Source organism: Diabrotica virgifera, chromosome 6 (genome assembly GCF_917563875.1).
Source record: "Diabrotica virgifera virgifera chromosome 6, PGI_DIABVI_V3a".
Lineage (NCBI taxonomy): Eukaryota > Metazoa > Arthropoda > Insecta > Coleoptera > Chrysomelidae > Diabrotica > Diabrotica virgifera.
In genome coordinates, this window is record NC_065448.1 from 188,942,867 (window position 1) to 188,964,317 (window position 21,451).

A 21,451-nucleotide genomic window follows, 5' to 3' on the forward strand; every position below is an offset into this window, starting at 1 on the left:
AATCATTTTGCCGAGTACACTGGAATTACAGCCACTAGACATATTTTAATATATACGCGTAGAAATAATATTTGAAGATTTCTATGGGTCATTCCACGAACATACGCCTGTTTTGGATTACTTCGACAACGAATATTTTACTGTGCAACATAAGAAGTACGAACGTAAATGGCGCTAATAATTATTCCAATAAACAACAATGTAATTTGCAATTTACTTTCGTTCTTCTTATTTTGCACAGTAAAATATCCGTTGTCGAAGTAATCCAAAACAGGCGTATGTTCGTGGAATAGGGTATATTAATGTTAACCTAAAGAAATACACAATAATATGTTTCATCTAATTTGTATAAATGGATTATAAAGCGTTTTTATGAAGCATATTTGTTCGGAACACACTGTAACTGTAATCGAACGAAGGTGACATTTTAGAATAAATTGGTAACCTTTATTTGACAGTTGCGGTGATGACACTTCATATTTGTTTATATTTTTTACTATAAAAAGATCCTATACTATAAAAATATAAACTTCACCTAATTTTATCACGACTTGGAATAATCCAGGTTCCTGACAACTTTTTTAGTTGTTATTGTAGACATATACAAATAAACCTATCGGCTTCTCCCAAGAGTTCGGAGCCGTTTTTTAATAATTATTAACAATGCAGTGCAAAAACGCTTGCACTGCAAATCTTAAAAGATTATAACTTAATTCTTGATCTCTATTTCTTAAGTTTTTATTTATTTACATTGAATATTAATTTGTTTTGTTGTATAATCCACGTTTACAATAATGTGATCTATTTGATTTAAAATGGATTCAGGATTTTTTTATACTCTGGCAACTATATCAACTTAGATCTCTGGCGTAGATAATGACGTGCAACGGTAAGTAAATTAGACGGACTGTACATAACTTGAAAGATTTAGCAACTAAACGCCATACTGTCTGTGTGCGCATGCGCGCAGTATTATGAAATTTTACTCTCAATCGCGACTAAAGAAGTATAACTTCAAAAATACGACGGAAAATTAAATATTTAGAAAAACATAAAAAGTTAATTTTCTCTTAATTTACAAATTGAGGGTTGGTTGCTTTTTCTTTAACATGGCCCAATTGATATTAGGTTTTTTTCTAAAGTTAAGCGAAACTTTCTGTGTATTTTAAAATATAGATGTTCATTACCTTACATTGTCGATTTTAAGTAAATAATTATTTTGTTTATTGACGTTTTCAATTTTACTTAAAATATTTAATATAACAGAATATCGTTCTGCAAAAGTGACAAAGTCCTAACTCAAATGATTCAAATTTTAGATTTTTCTCTAATTAAGATTTTTTTCGATGGACTAGTTTATATGTATAAGTTTATAAAAGATTGCTATATTGAACGTACCACAAAATTACTACAGCCCTACGGATCTATTATCCAGACGGTGTTGCATTAATTGACTTTGAAGCTGCAATCTCTATCTATACCTATTACCAATATCCCTAAGCGGTATATATGGAAAGCAATAGAAGCCTATATAATTAGTGCACTATTACCCGCTTTTCAGAATATACATCGTTTACACATGAAACTAATTGCAACGAAATCTCTGCACAATTACTTCGTAATTGAAATTTTGAGATTATCAAAATCTGATAGCCAAACTAACTTAAACAACTCGAGTTGGTCGTTGCCTAAGGGCTGTTTCACATTATAAGAATTTTGAACGTGCGAGTGTGTTCTCGTGCGATAGTTTTGATGCACTTGTCCTTTTCACACAATAAGAATTGAGTCGCACGAAGATATTTTGCTGTGTTTTTTGGTATATTATTTTTATTTACACTATATTATTATATAGAAATATATAAAGATAGAAACTTGACAAAAAATGCTTGGAATAGTGTATACCATGCACTTAACAGTGAATTAGACGAATTAGGTGATAAGGAAAAAAACACATTTGGTAAGCACAGCAAAATTAATTAGATATACAGTTGAGTCCGCGAGTCTTTACCCGTGCGTCATTAATACCTGGTGAGATAAAACACATACTTTTTATCTAGCATTCTCTTCCACCCATGAAACTCATGACAAACCAGCTGCCGTTTGTTATTAAGTAAAAACACATGTTATTTTTATGAACCATCTGGACTCAGTGCATTGAAAAGAGATAGGTACAAAAAAAGACGATTCGGTATGTTTTCATATTTTAAGCACAATTTGTTTGACGTTTCTGCTTTGTTTACTTTTGTGGCTGTCAGTCAGTTGAATTTTTTGCGGATTTTGTCGAATTTTTGCGTTTCGAAGCTTCTTTATATTACACAAACGGTTGCTTTCACAACTAATTTTATATTGGGCTTTGAAAATTTAAGGTAAATAATTATATTTTGGCAATTAATATTTAAAACATACAAAGCTATTAACGTCATTCACACAGTAAAGAAATGATTGTGTTTATATTTCCGTCAAAGTGAATAAAATAACAAAAATAAAATATGGTATTGAATTTTTTTATAAACTGTTTATTTATTTATTAATCAATAATAATAAAAGAATTTATTAAGCTACTTCAGATGTAGCTGTAATTCTGCACAAAAATTTTAAAAGCAAAACTTACATTTGACATTCTATATATTTGATAACGTCAAATTTTATAATAAAACCCGTAATCGGAACAGTAGCCACTTTCTGTCAGTTGTTGTTGCGTGAAATAGATTTCCGACTTATTTCGTATGCTTTAAATGATGACGCACGGGTAAAGACTCGCGGACTCAACAGTATGTTACTGATAACAACAGTAATTAAAACTGCTAGGTATATTATATTAAACGTTATTTTACGTAGTTGCAATTAACGTTGAGTATAGAGGGTGTTCCATCAATATGTGTGAATATAGAAATCTATAAGTCGTGAATTCGGTTCCTCTTATTTCTCTTTATTCGACAATAAAGTAACCACAACGCTATAATTTGATTTCTCTTCATATAATATAACTATACATTTTATTCTACGAAATCATATTTAGTTTTATAGAGTAAACGACTCGGAAGACTGAAGTAGGACGGCCGTCGAGTCTTGTGTGAAATTATTTAAAAACAACGTTTAAAACGAGGGGAACAACATTTAAAAACGAGTGGATGGCGGAGGGTCTTTTAAATTCTGTACATGAAAAACATAGATTGTTGTACTTCAATGTTGTTCAGAAGCTATTTCCTCGTGGCATTTTTGTAATAAACTATTCTAAATGGGAAAAATAAGCCACAATTTACCTAAAAAATGATTTTATTAACGTTTCGATGTTTCGCCCAAATCGGATGTCGAAACGTTAATAAAATAATTTTTTTAGGTTATTTGTGACTTAGTTCCCATTTAAAATAGTTTATTACATAGAGTGTATGAGCTAATTAGATGAGCTAATCCAAGATCTCACAAGTACCTTAGTAGAGCAAGGATTATAAAAACAAATTAAGACTTTTAATTAAAAACAGAAGAAATAATAACTGACAAAATAGAAATTGCAAATGAATTAAATACGCACTACAGTACATTAGGACAAAAGTATGGACAAAAAATACCCATTTGTAATGATACATCGTAATGATACATATCAGACATTCTATCATGTACCGACCTCAGCCACAAAGTGTAAATAAAACTAATATACCAAACAACACAGCAAAATATCTTGGTGCGACTCAATTTTTGTTGTGTGAAAAAGACAAGTGCGTCAAAACTACCGCACGAGAAAACCCTCGCACGTTCAAAATTCTTATAATGTGAAACAGCCCATATGATTATATGAGCCACCATTGCAATGTTCTCGTGCGTTCTAACCCTCGCACGTTTAAATTCTTATAATGTGAAACAGTGCTAAGCACTACGTGCCTCATTCGAACAAGGATGAAATACATCCACATGGTTTATCATAATCTTAATACATCGACTTAATGTGGCATATTTCGTAATGTTAAATATGTTAGCAATGTAATTGAAGGGTACAGTAACTAGTTTCAATTACCTGTACACTGGACTTTCACACTGAAGATACTCAGTTTAGACCAAAAACGTTTTGTGTTTTTGTGATTTTTCATTATCTTTTGGACAATGTTAGAGAATTTTTAATAAATTCATCATTATGTACAACAGAACGACTTTCTTATATGGGAAATAAACCACAATTAAATTGAAAAAATAATTTTATTAACGTTTCGACGCCCAAATCGGGTGTCTTTGTCAAAATACAAAATACTACTACATTAAACAAAAATGTTGTTGCTAAGTAAAATATTCTTCCAATAATTTATTTAATCTGACTCATTTATATTGGCAATTCAGACATATATTATACATTCTAAAGTAGAAGACTTTAAAATGATATTGCCAATATTTATGAATTGCGTTGCTGGAACAAAGATCAAACAATTGCATTTATAAAATACCTTGTGAATGCGAACAATTTTATTTAGGTGAAACATTAATACCATTAAACGTTAGAATAAGTGAACATCAGTTTTATATTAAAAATTAAGAATTTGATAGATCACAAATATGTCAACACGCATGGAATAATGGACATAGAGTTCAGTGGAGAGATTCAGGTATAGTCTTGAAAGAATCAGATAGTAAAAAGAGAAAAATCAAAGAAACGGCTCTAATTATGCTAAATGAAACCAATTGTGTCGCAAATTCCTTGGTAGAATGCAGTAGGATGTGGTTATCCATACTGAAAGAGGAAGTCAATAGAAAGAAAATACCACGATTAGTAAGTCAATAACATATCGAGTTAGTACATATTTTATATTTTAGTATTACTTATTGTATATCTATGTATTATTAATATTATTTATAATTTAAACATATTAAAGTCAGAATTTGGAATTAGTTTCTGAAAGTAAATTAAATGTAAGACCAAATACTTACGATGACGGGATAGTATCACGAGGTTTTTTCCTGGTTTCCCTCGTGATTTACTATGTAATCTCTAACGCGAGAATTTTACTGCCATCGTTGCACTTGGTTGTCTTTTTAAAGACAGATCACATGCTATGATTTTTTTGTGACGGATATTCTTGAGTTGGGGTTGATTTAATGTAATCGAATGGGCTATCTTTCAGTAAAGTCGTCCCAGGAACGGAACTCATAAATATTGGCAATATCATTTTAAAGTCGTACTTTAAAATGTATAATATATGTCTGAATTGCCAATATAAATGAGTCAGATTAAATAAATTATTAGAAGGCTGTCAAACTAACGTCAATAATTGTACAATAACAACAATAATTGTACATATGAAATTAATTTTAAATTGTGATAGTTTTATTTTATTTTTTAATATCGATGTAATAATGTAAAGTTACAAATTTTTATTGTTGTTCTGAAGCTATTTTCTTCTGGTATTTTTATAATCAAGTATATTCAAATGGGAAATAAGCCACAATTTTACCTAAAAATGATTTTATTAACGTTTCGACGCCCAAGTCGGGTGTCGTTGTCAAAATACAAAATAATACTAAATAAACAAAAATGTTGTTGCTTAGTAAAAAATTCTTCTAATAAATTTTTAAAGACAGATCTCATGCTATGATTTTTTGTGGCGGATATTCTTGAGTTGGGATTGATTTCATGTAATCGAATGAACTATCTTTTAGTAAAGTCGTCCCAGGAACGCAACTCATCAATATTGGCAATATCATTTTAAAGTCGTCTACTTTAAAATGTATAACACGTGTCTGAATTGCCGATATAAATGAGTCAGATTAAATAAATTATTAGAAGAATTTTTTACTAAGCAACAACATTTTTGTTTATTTAGTATTATTTTGTATTTTGACAACGACATCCGACTTTGGCGTCGAAACGTTAATAAAATCATTTTCAGGTAAAATTGTGGCTTATTTACCATTTGAATATACTTGATTACAAATTTTTATTGTTTTTAACATAAATGTTAGAATTTAAAAGTGCATACAGAGAGTCGATCATTGGACAAACTCTCTCTCACGACATTGTACCAATCAACATGTATGCTTATTGTTATTTAGTCCAGAAAGCCACTGCGCATCCGCTAGGAAAAATATTCTAATTCGGATTCTTTGCACAATCTTACTCAAAAAGGACTCCTTTTAACAAATTTGCATGTTGCCAGGACCAAAAAGTGGTCAAAAATTTTTTAAACGCTTTTTTTTGTTTTTTTCCTAAAATTATTTTTTTGCACGGAAGAAAGATTTTTAGGTTTTTTGGATCATTCCAAAGAGAAAAGGTCTTTAGTGACTTTTCTCTAAAAATGATAGTTTTTGACATATAAGCGATTAAAAATTGAAAAATTGCGAAATCGGCCATTTTTATCCCTCAAAAACTATGTGAAAAGCTGAAAATTTGAATGTTGCCAAGGTAAGTAGATATTCTTTAAACGTCGATTGATGAAATTCCGAAGAGTTCTTTGCAATACAATATTTAAAACTCCTTTGTTTTTTAATTGCTAATCAAGCGTGCACGACACTATTTTCCACCGACAGTATGGTGCAAATGAAAGGAATAAATTCGTTATTTCGTAAACCGGCAACTTTAAGGAAAAATCCCGAAACAGGTCGATTTTTATTTTTAAGTTATGATATTGTGGTATATATGGTATGCTAGTGACGTCATCCATCTGGACGTGATGACGTAATCGATGATTTTTTTAAATGAGAATAGGGGTCGTGTGCTAGCTCATTTGAAAGGTTCTTCAATTCTCTATTCAGTAATATAAACATTTACATAATTATTTATAGAGGGTGTCCAAAAAATGTTTATTAAATTAAATTATTTGACAAAAATGAAGTAGAAGGGCACCCTGTATAAAAAATTATGTAAATGTTTATATTACTTGATAGAGAATTGAAGAACCTTTCAAACGAGCTACCCCACGACCCCTATTCTCATTTAAAAAATCATCGATTACGTCATCACGCCCAGACGGATGACGTCACTAGTATACCATATATGCCACAATATCATAACTTAAAAATAAAAATCGAGCTGTTTCGGGATTTTTCCTTAAAGTCGCCGATTTTCGAAATAACGAATTTATTCCGTTCATTTGCACCATACTGTCGGTGGAAAATAGTGTCGCGCACGCTTGATTCGCAATTAAAAAACAAAGGAGTTTTGAATATTGTATTGCAAAACACTCTTCGGGATTTCATCAATCGATGTTTAAAGAATATCTACCTACTTTGGCAACATTCAAATTTTCAGTTTTTCACATAGTCTTTGAGGGTTAAATATGACCGATTTCGCAATTTTTCGATTTTTAATCGCTTATATGTCAAAAACTATCATTTTTAGAAAAAAGTTACTAAAAACCTTTTCTGTTTGGAATGATCCAAAAAACCTAAAAAAACTTTTTTCCAAGCAATAAAAATAATTTTAGGAAAAAAACAAAAAAAAAAACGTTTAAAAATTTTTTCACCACCTTTTGGTCCTGGCAACATGGAAATTTGTTAAAAGGAGTTTTGAGTAAGATTGTACAAAAAATCCGAATTAGAATATTTTTCCTAGCGGATGCGAAGTGGCTTTCTGGACTAATTATATGATGGAACAGATTGCAAAATAAACATTAAACAAAAAAAAAAAACTAACGTCAGAACGTGTATGTATCGATCGGTAAATTGGTGCCGAAATTTGTAATTATTACTGTAAATCCTAGTTATCAAAATTAGTTTTCGCTCAAATACTGACTAATAACAATTGTGTTACGTGTTAATCATCAAGAACAAGCTGTAACTTCGGTCAGTAAGAGATGTCTTACTTAATAATCTTCCAACTTAAACACATTCAGTGTCAAAAAACTGTCAATAGTTTTTCACTGTTGCTATCCCGTCCCAAGGGACGCCAACGGTTAGGCAACCAGTATTGCAGTGATGTATCCAAGGTTATCACTTATTTCCAGACATCCAAAGCGTTAATATTAACATATTCAAGTTACTTTTGACTACATGAGTAGCAATTTAAATCAATGTTCCCCCACTGTTAACAACACTATGTCTGGACCCAATCCTTCCAGTAATCTTACTAGTTCATATGCAACTGCTACTATGACTAAACAACGTCCGAAGTATCCCAAGAAGACCGAGGCAATTTTGTAATTAGTTGTACGTCTCTATAGTATCCAATGATTGTATATCCAATTTTTTTTCTTCATAATTTTTACCTAATGTTATTTAAGATTTAGAAATTAACTGTTATAATAATTAGTTTTAAGTCCTTATTGTAATTAATTATTGTATAAACAATACTGTTTGTGTCGATGGCCATTGCTGCAGAGACACATAAATTTAAATAAAAAAAAATTATTAGAAGAATATTTTACTTAGCAACAACATTTTTGTTTAATCTAGTAGTATTTTGTATTTTTACAACGACGCCTGATTTGGGCGTCGAAACGTTCATAAAATTATTTTTTTCAATTAAATTGTGGCTTATTTCCCATATAAATAGTTATTCCTAAAAATGCTACAAGCAAATAACTTCAGAACAACATTAAGAAATACTTTCTTCATACTACGTTGTCTTATCGATGGTATACAGTCGACTATAGGGTTTACCCCTTTTTAAAATTTTAAAAATTAAGACATAATTGCAGTTATTATAAAAGCTGGTGAGCTACACAACTCAGTTTTATCAAATGTTGTAAATCGCTAATATGTTATCGTAATATGCATAGATTTTGTTGCAATCATTAATTATAGTTTTATTAATAAAACATTCACATACTTAGGTTCAAAATACCTGAAGAGAAGAACCTCGCAGTCTCTGGTAAGCTTATAGAAAGCAAATGCTTTGCTGAGAACTGTTCAATTTTTTTGTCCACATACTCCTGCAAAGTTTGCAGGCTACGTGCGTTATCACAACTTTCCGTAAATGTCCGATTCTCTTCAGGAACATGTTTTATTTCTTCTATCTTAACTCCTGGCACTATACTTATTTCACTAACACTAAATACACTGTCTACATAGTTTTTAAGTTCTTGATCTAGGTCATCTTCCTCACTGTTGTTGAGTTCTACCTTGCAGGATGTGACTAGAAGTGAAAAGTGAAGAATCAGAAGGAGCTTTGCTAGCTGGACATTACGACGAGTCCATAGTAAATCCATTTTATGACGAGCATGCCGTATATCTGAAAAAAAAAATAGACTATATTAGACCAATGTAATAGTTATTTATGTATCAAGGGCATCAAATAGGTGTTTACACCCTAAGGGAGACAAGATTATAAACTCGATGGCCTCTGGCCCGAAAGTTTATATGTCGCCCGAGGGTATAAACAGCTATTAATGCACGTGGTGCATACAATACTTTATGTCATACCGGTTTATTGCATCAATTAAAGTTTTAATTTTATTTTATATTAATTAGAAGTACTATTCTGTCGCAGCAGGTATTTAGTACCGTTGCTAGAAAAGTGATATTGGTTACTAATTTGTTTTTAAGTTAAAAAATTTTTCTATGTGACATTGTCAAAAAAATTCAGAATGATAGAAAAATTTGATATTTCTAAAGAAATAGTTAAAAAAGCCCAAAAAGCGACTGAGAATCTGTTACCGAAAAACTTCAAAGAAACGTACGATAAGGAATACGCTAAATTTCAACAATGGATCGCAGAAAACAATGCTGAATGCGTAAATGAGACCGTACTACTCGCATACTTTGGAGACTTTGGTCAAGTTTTTTCCCAGTTCTTTCTTATTTCCTATTGCAATAATTTCTTGTTGTTTCCTATTGCAATAATTTCTTTATTCGCTGGGGGTGGTGGGGTTTAAGAGAACAAAACCCCATAAAATTTTTATGGGGTGTACAAATTTCACTGTTATTTTTTTAGGATGTTCCTGCCAGACGGATGCCACATGTCCAGTGTCGATAAAAAATCTAATAGTTTTTGATATATTGAAAAATATCGATTTTTATTTGATAATTTCAAAAGGCTGTAAATTTTTTTAAGTGCACAATTGTACTAAGGTAAGTTAGGTTCAATCGAACTATTTTTGGTCCCAGAATATTGGTTTACGTTTATGACCTGCATTTTTGTTACACCCTGTATATTCTAAGCCAAATTTGCTTACTCGAACACTTTTCGCGCGTAGTTTTGAACGTACATAAGTCACCCGTATTTGAAAAAAGATGCGTGTTTTGCAAACACGTAGTAAACATGTTCGCTGCCAGATATATTTTTTTAATTTGTATCCACTAGGCCAAACATATACTTGACATCATTGAGCACTAGTGGACTAGTACTAGTTCCAACGAGAATGGTTCCCTTCGTACTCCAATCAGAGTAAACATGTAAATCAAAAATGAATAACCATTTTCAATCTCGTTGCAACACGAAACTACAGCCGCATTATATTCTAGTTCAATCAGAGAGTGCAGCAAGCACCTCTTGAAAGCGGCTGTAGTTTCGTGTTGCAACGAAATTGAAAATGGTTATTCATTCTTTATTTACATGCTTACTCTGATTGGAGTACGAAGGGAACCATTCTCGTTGGAACTTTACCGCGTTGAGCAGATGGGACGTGAATTATAAATTGTAAAATTCCCTCATCGTCTTTAGTCTCAGCATCAGTTATGGCTTGAACATTTTAGAAGACTCTAGAATAACCAGAGAAGGTTCCCATTGTTTTCATTCTGGTGGGATGCACATAAAATATGCTTAGTGTTATTTTATGTGCTATTAGATTGAAAACTTTTGCTAGCAATTTCCGCTATGGTACCCCTGCCATTTCGTTCATTACAATCCGTAACTGCACGCCAGGGTTTGTCCTGGTTGTGTCAGAGAGAGCAACATTATGTGCCTTTTGATGAGAGACTAATAAGTTTCGAAACCGGTAGAGGTGCTTGCTGCACTCTCTGATGGAACTAGAATATAATGCGGATGTAGTTTCGTTTTGCAACGATATTGAAAATGGATATTAATTTTTGGTAAACACACACATTTTTATGGAACATTTTAAAAAACATATACGGGTTTAAAATACGGAATAAATTAACTACAGGTCAAAAAGCCTTTACTAGTACAATCGGCAAAGGTTTAGAATGAATAAAATGTTTACATCAGAAATCAAACAGAATAAATTACCCTTGCTTGGGTAGACCAAATTTTTTACGCGGAATTACAAAAAATAGGCCGGGATCTTCAGAGATCAATCGGGTTCTTGGAGAGTCTCAATACCTTTTGTAAAAATTGTGCGAGTGAACCAGTTTTATTCACAGATATGATGTTTAGTGCAAAATAATATGCTTATTTCCATTTTTTGTATAGTAAATAATGTTTATTTTTTATTTTATACATGCAGACATGTCTATTTGTTAAATAAAATTATAAAATTTATTTTAAGGACAGCAACTTACTTTTATTATGGTTTTATAGGGATCATGTTTCAAAGGGATCACATTTCTCATTACGAAAAAGTCTAAGAAATTGTATGTGAGCCTATAGCTTCTAGGCTATGTTGGTCCATTTCTACAATAGTACATAATTAAATATGCTCCGACGGCTCGGCAGCTGTTAGAAAAAGTGTTGACCCCATGGGACTAACAGCCTGGTAAGGCAAAATATATGTTGCCCCATCGGAACAATGTGGCCTACTGAGGCAATACCAGTGTTGGTCCTGTAGGACAAATGTAGCAGTGAACGTGTTAAATAATAATATGTTATCAATTCTTAAAAACAGCTGATCTATCTTTGGGTATCATACTCTATACGTTTTAAGTTACATATTTATAAAAATTTGTTAATTTATTTATTGATTCAATTTAGATATATATGATTAACCCGGGAGCAGTCGCGCAGAAAAATCTCAGTTTTTATCCTTTCCGTGATAACTTGATATAAACTTTTTCAACATAACTTTCCATTCGTAGGTGCCTCGAGGAAGATCGTAGTAATGCGTAGAAATTTTTTTTACTTATTTTTAAATTTTTTTTTATTTTTATATTGTTTTTGTGGAATTTATGGCTTTGGTGAGAACTGATTAGCTTTAAAATTGTTAGAAATAGTTATTTTTAACATAACAAGTAAATGAAAATATTATAAAATAGAAATTTGATTTAAATTCTTATTTAAATCTATTAGTCGAGGAAATGAAGCTGAAAAAATGGCAAAACCTCGCAAATTTTTGGGTCCAGCATCGATTTGTACAAAAATTTGTAATTAGGCTCACTTCACCCTCTAGTTCATTTTCTGTATTGAGCCGTTGTACGCTTTTGGTTTTTTAGGGGTGAACACTACCCCTAAAAAAACTACTTGTAAAAAATTATAAAATAACATTTTAAACTTTAATATTATCAACATTTGGTTCTTATGAGTTACATAATGATTGTTTTATGCTTTAAGATATACTATCATAATATTTCAACCCTTAAAACCACCCTTGTTGGAGCTATATATAAAAAATTACTTATCCTTAAAGAATAATTTCGGCTTGCATATTTTTACATAAAAATTTGGGATTAGAATCATCTTACTTCATATTCTATAACATGCTCAAGGGCGTAGATTATTTTTACGGGTGTAAACTACCCCTTATTGTCAAAAAATATATAAAAATATTGTAAACTTTAATATGGGTATTTGGCTTTGATTGGCTAAAAATAATGATTGTTTTATGCTTTAGGATATAATATCATAATATTTCAACCCTTAAAAACCACTCTTAAAAACATTACAATTTTTATAAGTAGATAATTTAATAGATCTATACAAAAAAAGTAGAATTAAAGAATTACAAAAACATTTATTTACACAAAAATACAAATTTACAAATATGTAGAAGTACAAATACAAATAAATTTTAAATCATCTTCCAGTATACGAACCAGTTCTGTGGTATATACATGCATTGAAAATATTCCATAAGCGGACTATTCAAATATTTCGAAAAAAAATATTACTTTTATAAACATAGCTCCTTCATTTTTTGGCGATAAAAAGTTTTTAAAAAATGATTTTGTAGGATTTTTAAAGAGCTATAAGACTGTGTAAATTAAATTCCGTTAGATACCTTAGTTTTTAATTGGAGTGGGTTTAAAGGCCTCGTTTAAAGGTGTTTGCTCGTAAATAGAGGATTTAAACAGCTATATCTCGCTAATTATCCGCTTTAATGAAAATGTATGAAAAATACAATTTTAATTATTAAAAAAGCTACAATTTAGTTATCTATCATTTTTTTCAAATCTCCAGTATTTTCGCAGATTTTTTGAAGTAAAAGGTGAAAAATGCGAAATTGCAAAAAAATCAATTTTCCTTTAAACTCCAATTTTTCTAAAATTTGGCCTTTTAAATAGGTCAAACATTTTGGATGTATTAACAATACATGTACAAGGAATTACAGAAAGGTAAAGACCAATTTTTAATTAGGAGGGTACTTAGGGAGTTATTTTCACTGATTTTTTCGTAGAGAGAAGCAGGTACCGACCTTTTTTTGATCATAAGTCGCACTGTTTTCATGCTAGAATTTTTTTATTTTTATTCATGAAAAGTATTAATTGTATACTTGGAAAAAGATTATTTCACTTTTCTTTGACAAATGCAAAGTTTTCCCGTTATTTGGTTTTGGATATTTTAAATTATGCATTTGACGAGAAAAGCTAACCTTTAACATGCCGTATCTCGGTTTGTATTGGTCTTAAAGATATTTTAGAAAAAGAATTTAGTTAACGTTACTAAAAGATACAATTTTGTTACTTGCAGTTTTTTTGATGAAATGCGCATTTTTCGAGGTAATCTCAAAAAACCCTCTAAAAAAGTCGATTTTTTCGACGAAAGACCATTACTTTTAAGCGCGAATAACTCGAAAAATATTAGTTTTACGAAGAAAATGTACAATACATTTTTTTCTTAAAATCACTTTTTACATCGATTTGCATGGTTAAAATGTAATAAAAAATGTCCACCCCCGAGATAGGGGGGTGGCAACCACTATATATACGCTAAATGGTTTTAGCGTACAGCGGCATGGTATAGAAAATGATCCTTGGACTATTCCCTACCTTCTGTGAAAATTTCAAGTAAATCCATGCTGGACGAAAAAATTGCGAGCCAAAATGCTCCATTTCCTCGACTATATATATTTGTGAGATTTTTTCTCTACGCGCTACTACTTACGTTACAGAAATGAGCGCGACTGCTCCCGGGTTAAGTCTGATTATATGTAATAATTTTGATGTTATATATTTATTATTGATGTTAATATGGATGTTACTCCTAAATCGAAAATAATCGTACATCTAATAGTCCAGGAACCGAAGCTTTTCACCCCGCAATTTTTACAGAATGGATCGATTTGCTTGAAAATTTGAGAATAAGTAGTGGATTATCCAAGGATCAAAATCTATATGATGCCGAAAGGCGCTTTTATTATGGGGGTGGTTGCCACCCCATCTCGTGGGTGGAAATTAATTTTTTATTATATTTTGACAGCAAAAGTTGATAAAAACATTCATTCTAAGCAAAAAATGTATACATTTTTTTGATAAAACTAATAGTTTTCGATTTATTCGCTATCGAAAATGTTAGTTTTATATGGAAAAAATCAATGTCATTCTATAGTATACTCATTTACTATTCACTCAATTTTTGTCGTAGAAAAAATTTTTTTCAAACCAAGTTCTTAAGAATTAGATAAACTACAATTTCATATTTAAACATTTTTTCTTATCTTTGATGCTAATCTTTCTATTCTGAAGAAAATGGCATTTTTTACAAAACTACAAAAATTCTTTATTCGCTGTTAACTTCAGTTTTTTAAAAACTAATCATTTTAAGCCAGTCAAACTTCTAGAATCTATTAATAATATACAAATAAAGAAGAATGAATAAGGCCAATGACTAAAAACACCGCTAACTTACATTATTATGCTTCCAATGGGATTTCTCCTTTTTTTTTCTCAAAAAATATATTAATTTTTTAACCGCAACTTTTTTATTTTGTATCTTAGAAAGTTTTGTATAAAAGAATTTTGTAGGTTTTTACAAGATCAACAAGCCTATTAATATTAAATCTTATTAAAATGCTTAGTCACAAAAAGAGGTGACTTTTAAAGGGTTGGTAAAGGTGGTTTTTGCATGCTATTACAAGTTTTAATTGTCAATACCTCACTTAATTTTTATTGTAGAAAAATTTTTTTCATTCCAAATTCTTGGGAACTAAATTGGTTACAATATAATATTTAAACATTTTATCACATCTATGATGCTAATCTTTGTATTCAGAAGAAAAAGCCATTTTTTCCAAACTACAAAAATTCGTTAATCGCTGTTAACTTCATTTTTTTAAAAACGAATCATTCTAAGTCGGTCAAACTTTTTGAACCTATTAATAATACATAAATAAATAAGACCAAATAAGGCCAATGACTAGTTTTAATTAGGGTGGTGATTACGGGGTTGCTTCCGACCACTTTTGCGCTGAAAAAAATAGGGACTGACATTTTTTTCATTATAAGTCACTTAATTTTTGAGCTAGAGACTTCTTTTTATTTTTGGAGATAGATATTTTTAAGTTCTTTAAATTAGTTTTTACAAGTTATTCTCGAAAAATGCATATTTTTCCCGTCTTTTGACTTTGAAACTACAATATTTAGCATTTGACAAAGGAGAGCTAACATATAAAGTATATCTTGATTACTGTTGGTCTTAAATAAAATGAAAAAACAAGGTTTTGTTTATTTTTTCAAATAGTACATTTTTGTTAAGTAAGGTTGTTTTGATAAAACGAAAACTTTTAGAGTTATTAGCCGAAAATTGATTTAAACATTGATTTTTCGATATAATACTAACACTTTCGATAGCGAATAAATCGAAAACTGTTAATTTTATCAAAAAAATGTATAGAACATTTTTTGCTTAGAATGAACGTTTTTACCAACTTTTGCGGTCAAAATATAATAAAAAATTTCCACCCCCAGCAGGGGGTGGTAACCACCCCCATGGTAAAAGCGCCTTCCGGTATCATATAGATTTTGATCCTTGGACTATCCACTACTTATTCTCAAATTTTCAAGCAAATCGATCCATTCTGTAAAAATTGCGAGGTTTTGTCCTATTTCAAGCTTCATTACTTGGACTATAAGTGAAGGATCATTAATCATTTTTAAGCATTCACTAACACACAAAAGATATTCTCTATAACCAAACAAACAACCACTAAATCGTCTTAAAATTTAATCCACAAAAACATCGCTTTCACTTCCTTACTATGCGTTTTGCCTTTAGGATATATCTTTTTTCCTAACAAAGAGAACAAACGAGCCTTTCAAAAAAACAAGACAATAAAGGGTGGATTTCATCGAAACCAAACGTTCAGAAACGGTTTTGAGTAATATTCTCCAAAACAAGGGTTGCAGGGTTGAATAATTTTGATATATATCTGTCTACGACGCAGAATATAATTTCTCCGAGGTTTCGAACCTGCAAAAATGGAACATTAATTTCAATTTTGCTAATTAGGTATTTACAAAATGTTTAAGAATTCAAATTTTAGGACGATGATAGAAGGCAATGAAATTTGGTTGGGAAGAAAGAACATAAAATCAATACAAAACTTAACAAAAAAAAAACAAACCAAAAATATTAGATAAAAAAAAACAGAATTAGAACAGTTTAATAAATATACAGGATGTAACAAAAAGGTAGGTCATAAATTAAATCACATATTCTGGGACAAAAAATAGTTCGATTAAACCTCTTCATCATCATCAATGAAAGAGCCTCGACCTTTCCAAGTATATTACGCCAATCAGTCCTATCGATGCACACAGCGAATAATACACTAGAGACCAAGACAAAAAGCATATCGAAGTAGAGGTCGTCCGCCAACCAGATGGTCTGATGACATCAAACGGATCGACAGAAACTGGATGCAGACAGCACAGAACAGAAATGCATGGAGAAGACTGAGGGAGACCTATATCCAGCAGTGGATAGATCCGGGTTGAATGATGATGATGATGAGTCCTATCCAGTGCCAACTGTTGCCAGTTTGCTGCGCCTATTTTTCTCCCATCCTCATTTACACCATCCTTCCATCCTAAGTTTTGGCTTACCCCTATTTAGACTTCCCACAGGTTGTGACAAAAGAATTTTATTAGTAGGTTTGTTCTGCTGTGATCTTGCGAGATGTCCTGCCCATCTCATTCTTCCCGTTCTTATAAGATACTACGTCTTTACCACCAAATATATGTTTATATCTGTGATATACCTCGTAGTTGTACCTCCTCCTCCAAACACAATTTTCACAGATGCCACCGAATATTTATCTTAGGATCCTTCGTTCAAATATAAGCAGGTTTTCATCTGCCTTGGAGATAATCCATATCTCCATCCATATGTCAACAGTGGTTTTATAAGGGTTTTGTCCATGGTTATTTTTGTTTTTTGGCTTAAGTTTCTACTTCTCGTATGATCGTATGTCTACTCAGTCCAAAATAGCATTTGATTGCTAGGTTTATCCTTCGATTGATTTCTTTCGACATGACGTTCTCCTTGGTGATTAGGTAGCCTAAGCATTTGAATTTGTCCATGACTTCAAAGGTAGAGTTATTATCCGTGAATTGGTGGCCGATGTTTCTGAATCTATTGTTGGGTATTGATGCCATCATCTTAGTTTTCTCCTCGTTTACTTGCAGGCCCATATTTTTTGAAGAATTTGAAAAGGTGGTATATATTTCTCCCAGATTGCGTGTTGTGCGGGCAACTAGGTCCACATCATCTGCATATGCCAAAATTTGGGATGATTTATTAAAAATATTTCCTCTGTTTTCTGTTCGGGCATCTCTGACTGCCTTTTCCAGAACTATGTTGGAAAGGAGACACGCCAGCATAAAATAGCCAAACAGAGAGCAAAGAAAGCAAGAGAAATTATTTTAACAGTTTATTAAATGAAGAATTTGACAGACAGCCTGTGGAGTTAACGGAGACAGTAACAGCAATGGTTACCAGAATAACAAACGAGGAAGTGGCTCAAGCGCTTCAAAAAATAAAGAAAGGAAAAGCAGTCAGACCAGATGATATTCCTGGGGAAGTATGGAAAGCATTGGGAGAGACAGGAACAAGTTGGCTAGCAGGTCTATTTAATAGAATTATGGAAGTTGGACAAATGCCAGACGAATGGAGAAGCAGTATATTAGTTCTTGTCTACAAAAACAAGGGAGACATACAACAATGCACAAACGACAGGGCTATAAAACTTCTTAGCCAGTCCATGAAAATATGGGAGAGAGTAATTGATAGACGGATACTTGAAGAAACCGAAATATCATAAACAATTTGGCTTTATGCAGGGCAGATCAACAACAGATGCAATTTTCCTTGTAAGGCAACTGATCGAAAAATACAGGAATAAAGAGACCAACGCTCATATGGTATTCATTGATCTTGAGAAAGCATATGATAGAGTTCCTCGAGAGATCCTGTGGTAGGCACTTAATAAGAAAGGAGTCCCTTGCGGATCTGTAAAGATTGTGAGAGATATGTATGAGGGAGTAACAACTAGTGTTAGGACAGGTGTGGGAGAGACTGATAAATTTCAGGTGAAAGTAGGATTGCATCAAGGCTCGGTGCTTAGTCCTTATTTATTCTCATTAGTTTTGGATCAGATAACAGCAAAACTACAGGGTAGTATTCCATGGTGCCTAATGTATGCTGATGATGTAGTGTTAATAGGAAGTAGTGAAAGATATTTACAAAAAAAAAACTGGAACAGTGGAGACAAGCTCTGGAGGAAAAAGGTTTAAAACTTAGTAAGACAAAAACAGAGTATTTGGAATGTTCATTTAAAGATGGAGTTACTACAAATAAAATGGTATCTTTGGATGGTGAAATGATTGTGAAAAGTAATAGTTTTAAGTACCTAGGATCGGTATTACAGAATAATGGAGAAAGAGATGGAGATACATGCAGTACAATTAGGACTGGATGGATGAAGTGGAAAGAAGCGAGTGGTGTGTTGTGTGACAGAAAAATTCCAATGAAGTTGAAGGGAAAATTCTATAAAACAGCCATAAGACCGGCTATGATGCACGCAACTGAATGTTGGGCAGTGAAAAGAAAGAGGAACAACGAATGCATGTGGCGGAAATGAGAATGCTTAGATGGATGAGTGGAGTGACAAAGAAGGATAAAATTAGAAATGCGTATATTAGGGGAAGTCTAGGTGTGGCACCAATTGATGCCAAAATGAGAGAGCATAGGTTAAGATGGTTTGGTCATGTTCAACGTCGAGACGTAAATCACCCAATACGAAGAATAGCTGAAGTGCAGATTCCTGGAAGGAGTAGGAGAGGAAGACCAAAGAAAACCTGGGGGGAGACGATAAGGCAGGACATGTTGGTAAAGGGGATTAACATTGATATGACCCAAGATAGAATTGTGTGGAGAAATGCAATTAGGGAAGCCGACCCCGCATAGGGATAAGGCAAAGAGAGTGATGATGTTGAAAAGCAGACACGCCAGCGCATCTCCCTGTCGCAACCCAACAGGCGTTTCAAATGTCTGTGATTGCTCGCCCTGTATTTAGACTTTGCAAATAACTTTACATAAACAAAGTTACAGCCCTTTAAAGTTACAAAATGAAAATCGATTTTTCCAATATATCGAAAACGGTTTATATTCAAAATAGATATAGCATTCTTATGGTAGAAACTTTTCAGGAACAGAAGAAATGACAGTAAAATTTGTTCAACCCATAAAAATTTTATGGGGGTTTTGTGCCCCTAAACCCCCAAATGTTTGTGTACGTTCCAATTAAATTATTATTGTCGCACTATAAGTTAAACACGCTGCTTTTAAAACTTTTTTGCCTCTTAGTACTTTTCAATAAGTCAGTTTTTATCGACATGCGGCTTCTTTTTTATAATAATAATAATAAGCGAGTCTTCTACAGCTGTCGCCGCTTCTCACATCCTAATTTCCAGCGTCTTCTGTCGAAGCAATCTTCAGTTTTTAGATCTCTGGCGGTTATTGCATATTTGACATCCTCTCTCCAGGATTGTCTCGGTTTTTCTCGTTTTCTTCTAGTGGGTGGAGTCCATTTTTCTATTTTTTTCGGCCATCTATTTTCCGGCATTATCTGAAGGTGTCCGTACCAGTTGAGCATTTTGGCTTCGATTGTGTCTATTATATCTATATCAATTTCTATTTCTCTCCTACTATCTTCGTTTTTCACCCTATCAAGTCTAGTGAGCCGGCAGCGTTGTCTCCAATAGTTCATTTCCATGGCCCTAATTTTTTATTTGTTTCTTTGGTTTATTTCCCAAAGTGCGGCTCCGTAAAATCCAATATTTTCTATTATTGTTTTATACATTCTCCTTTTATTTTCTTTTTCTTTTATACAAAAAAGGAGAAGGCTTCTTTTTTATTACATTCCAAATTTCTGAGTAGGAGAGTAGGTACCTAAGAAAACATAAATAAATTTTCCTATTATTACCAGTCTCTATAATCTTATTTAACTATTTACAAATATGTAGTGGATTTTACAGATGAATGTTAAAAATAACTTGATAAAAACTGGTTTATCGAAAAATACGAAGAAGCAAAAAAGTTTTAAAAGCATTGTGTTTAACTAATGGTAAACTCCGTTGGCTCAATTTAGACACATTTTGACACATTCAGAGTAGAAATCATACAACACAAAAAAGAAAGTGTGTGTACTTTGTACGCACGTAAGAAGTTATACTTCTATTATATGATTTCAACGAAATAAATATACTTTCAACAGTTTATTTTATTAATTTTATTTAAATACTAATCTAATTTTAGTGCTTACCACTTTCCAAAAATAAATAAAAAAGAATAGAAATGGTCCGGATTTGAACTCAAGATCTCTCGATCTCTAGTTGAATGCTATACTAATCATGCTACGAGGTCGGTGTTTCTATCGTCTCGAAAATAATGACGATTCACGGTAACAAACAATCGAAGTGAAGTATAAATATAAAAATAATGTTTTAATAATACTTATATTACTCCTGAGGAAGACAAATGAAGATGATAAAAAAGAGAAAACTTGAATATCTGGGGCATATAATGAGAGGTAGCAGATACAGGATGCTGCAGTTAATACTCAATGGAAAGATCGACGGAAAAAGAGGAATTGGTCGAAAGAAATATTCATGGCTCCGAAACCTTCGTCAATGGACTGGCTTATCAGCAGATCAATTGTTACATGCCGCACAAGATCGAGAACGATATCGGCAAATTGTTATGGAAGCTACCCACGCCTAAAAATTTGGGCACGGTACTTAAAGAAGAAGAAGAAGAAGACAAATCCAAAGACACAAAAACTATATCTCATAAATATATTTACTAAAAACACTAATATATTCTGTTCACACCTTTTTTTGCACAGATATATTTATTATTTATACATAACTTGAGAGATTCAGCAACTAAACGGCATATTGTGTGTGTGCGCATGCGCGCAGA

At 32.0% G+C, this 21,451-nt stretch overlaps 1 protein-coding gene across 4 annotated transcripts in view; it reads right to left on the reverse strand.

Annotated features, from left to right (window-relative positions):
- The window catches only part of LOC114328052 (uncharacterized), a 314,894-nt gene that overhangs the window by 172,438 nt on the left and 121,005 nt on the right, over positions 1 to 21,451 (reverse strand). For 3 of the 4 annotated variants that reach the window (XM_050653547.1, XM_028276795.2, XM_028276796.2), the window contains exon 2: positions 8,750 to 9,151. In XM_050653547.1, the coding sequence (XP_050509504.1) occupies positions 8,750 to 9,128 (379 nt within the window). In that variant the 5' untranslated portion in view covers positions 9,129 to 9,151. The remainder of the gene's footprint in view (positions 1 to 8,749; positions 9,152 to 21,451) is intronic. The other variant, XM_028276797.2, reaches the window with a different exon arrangement.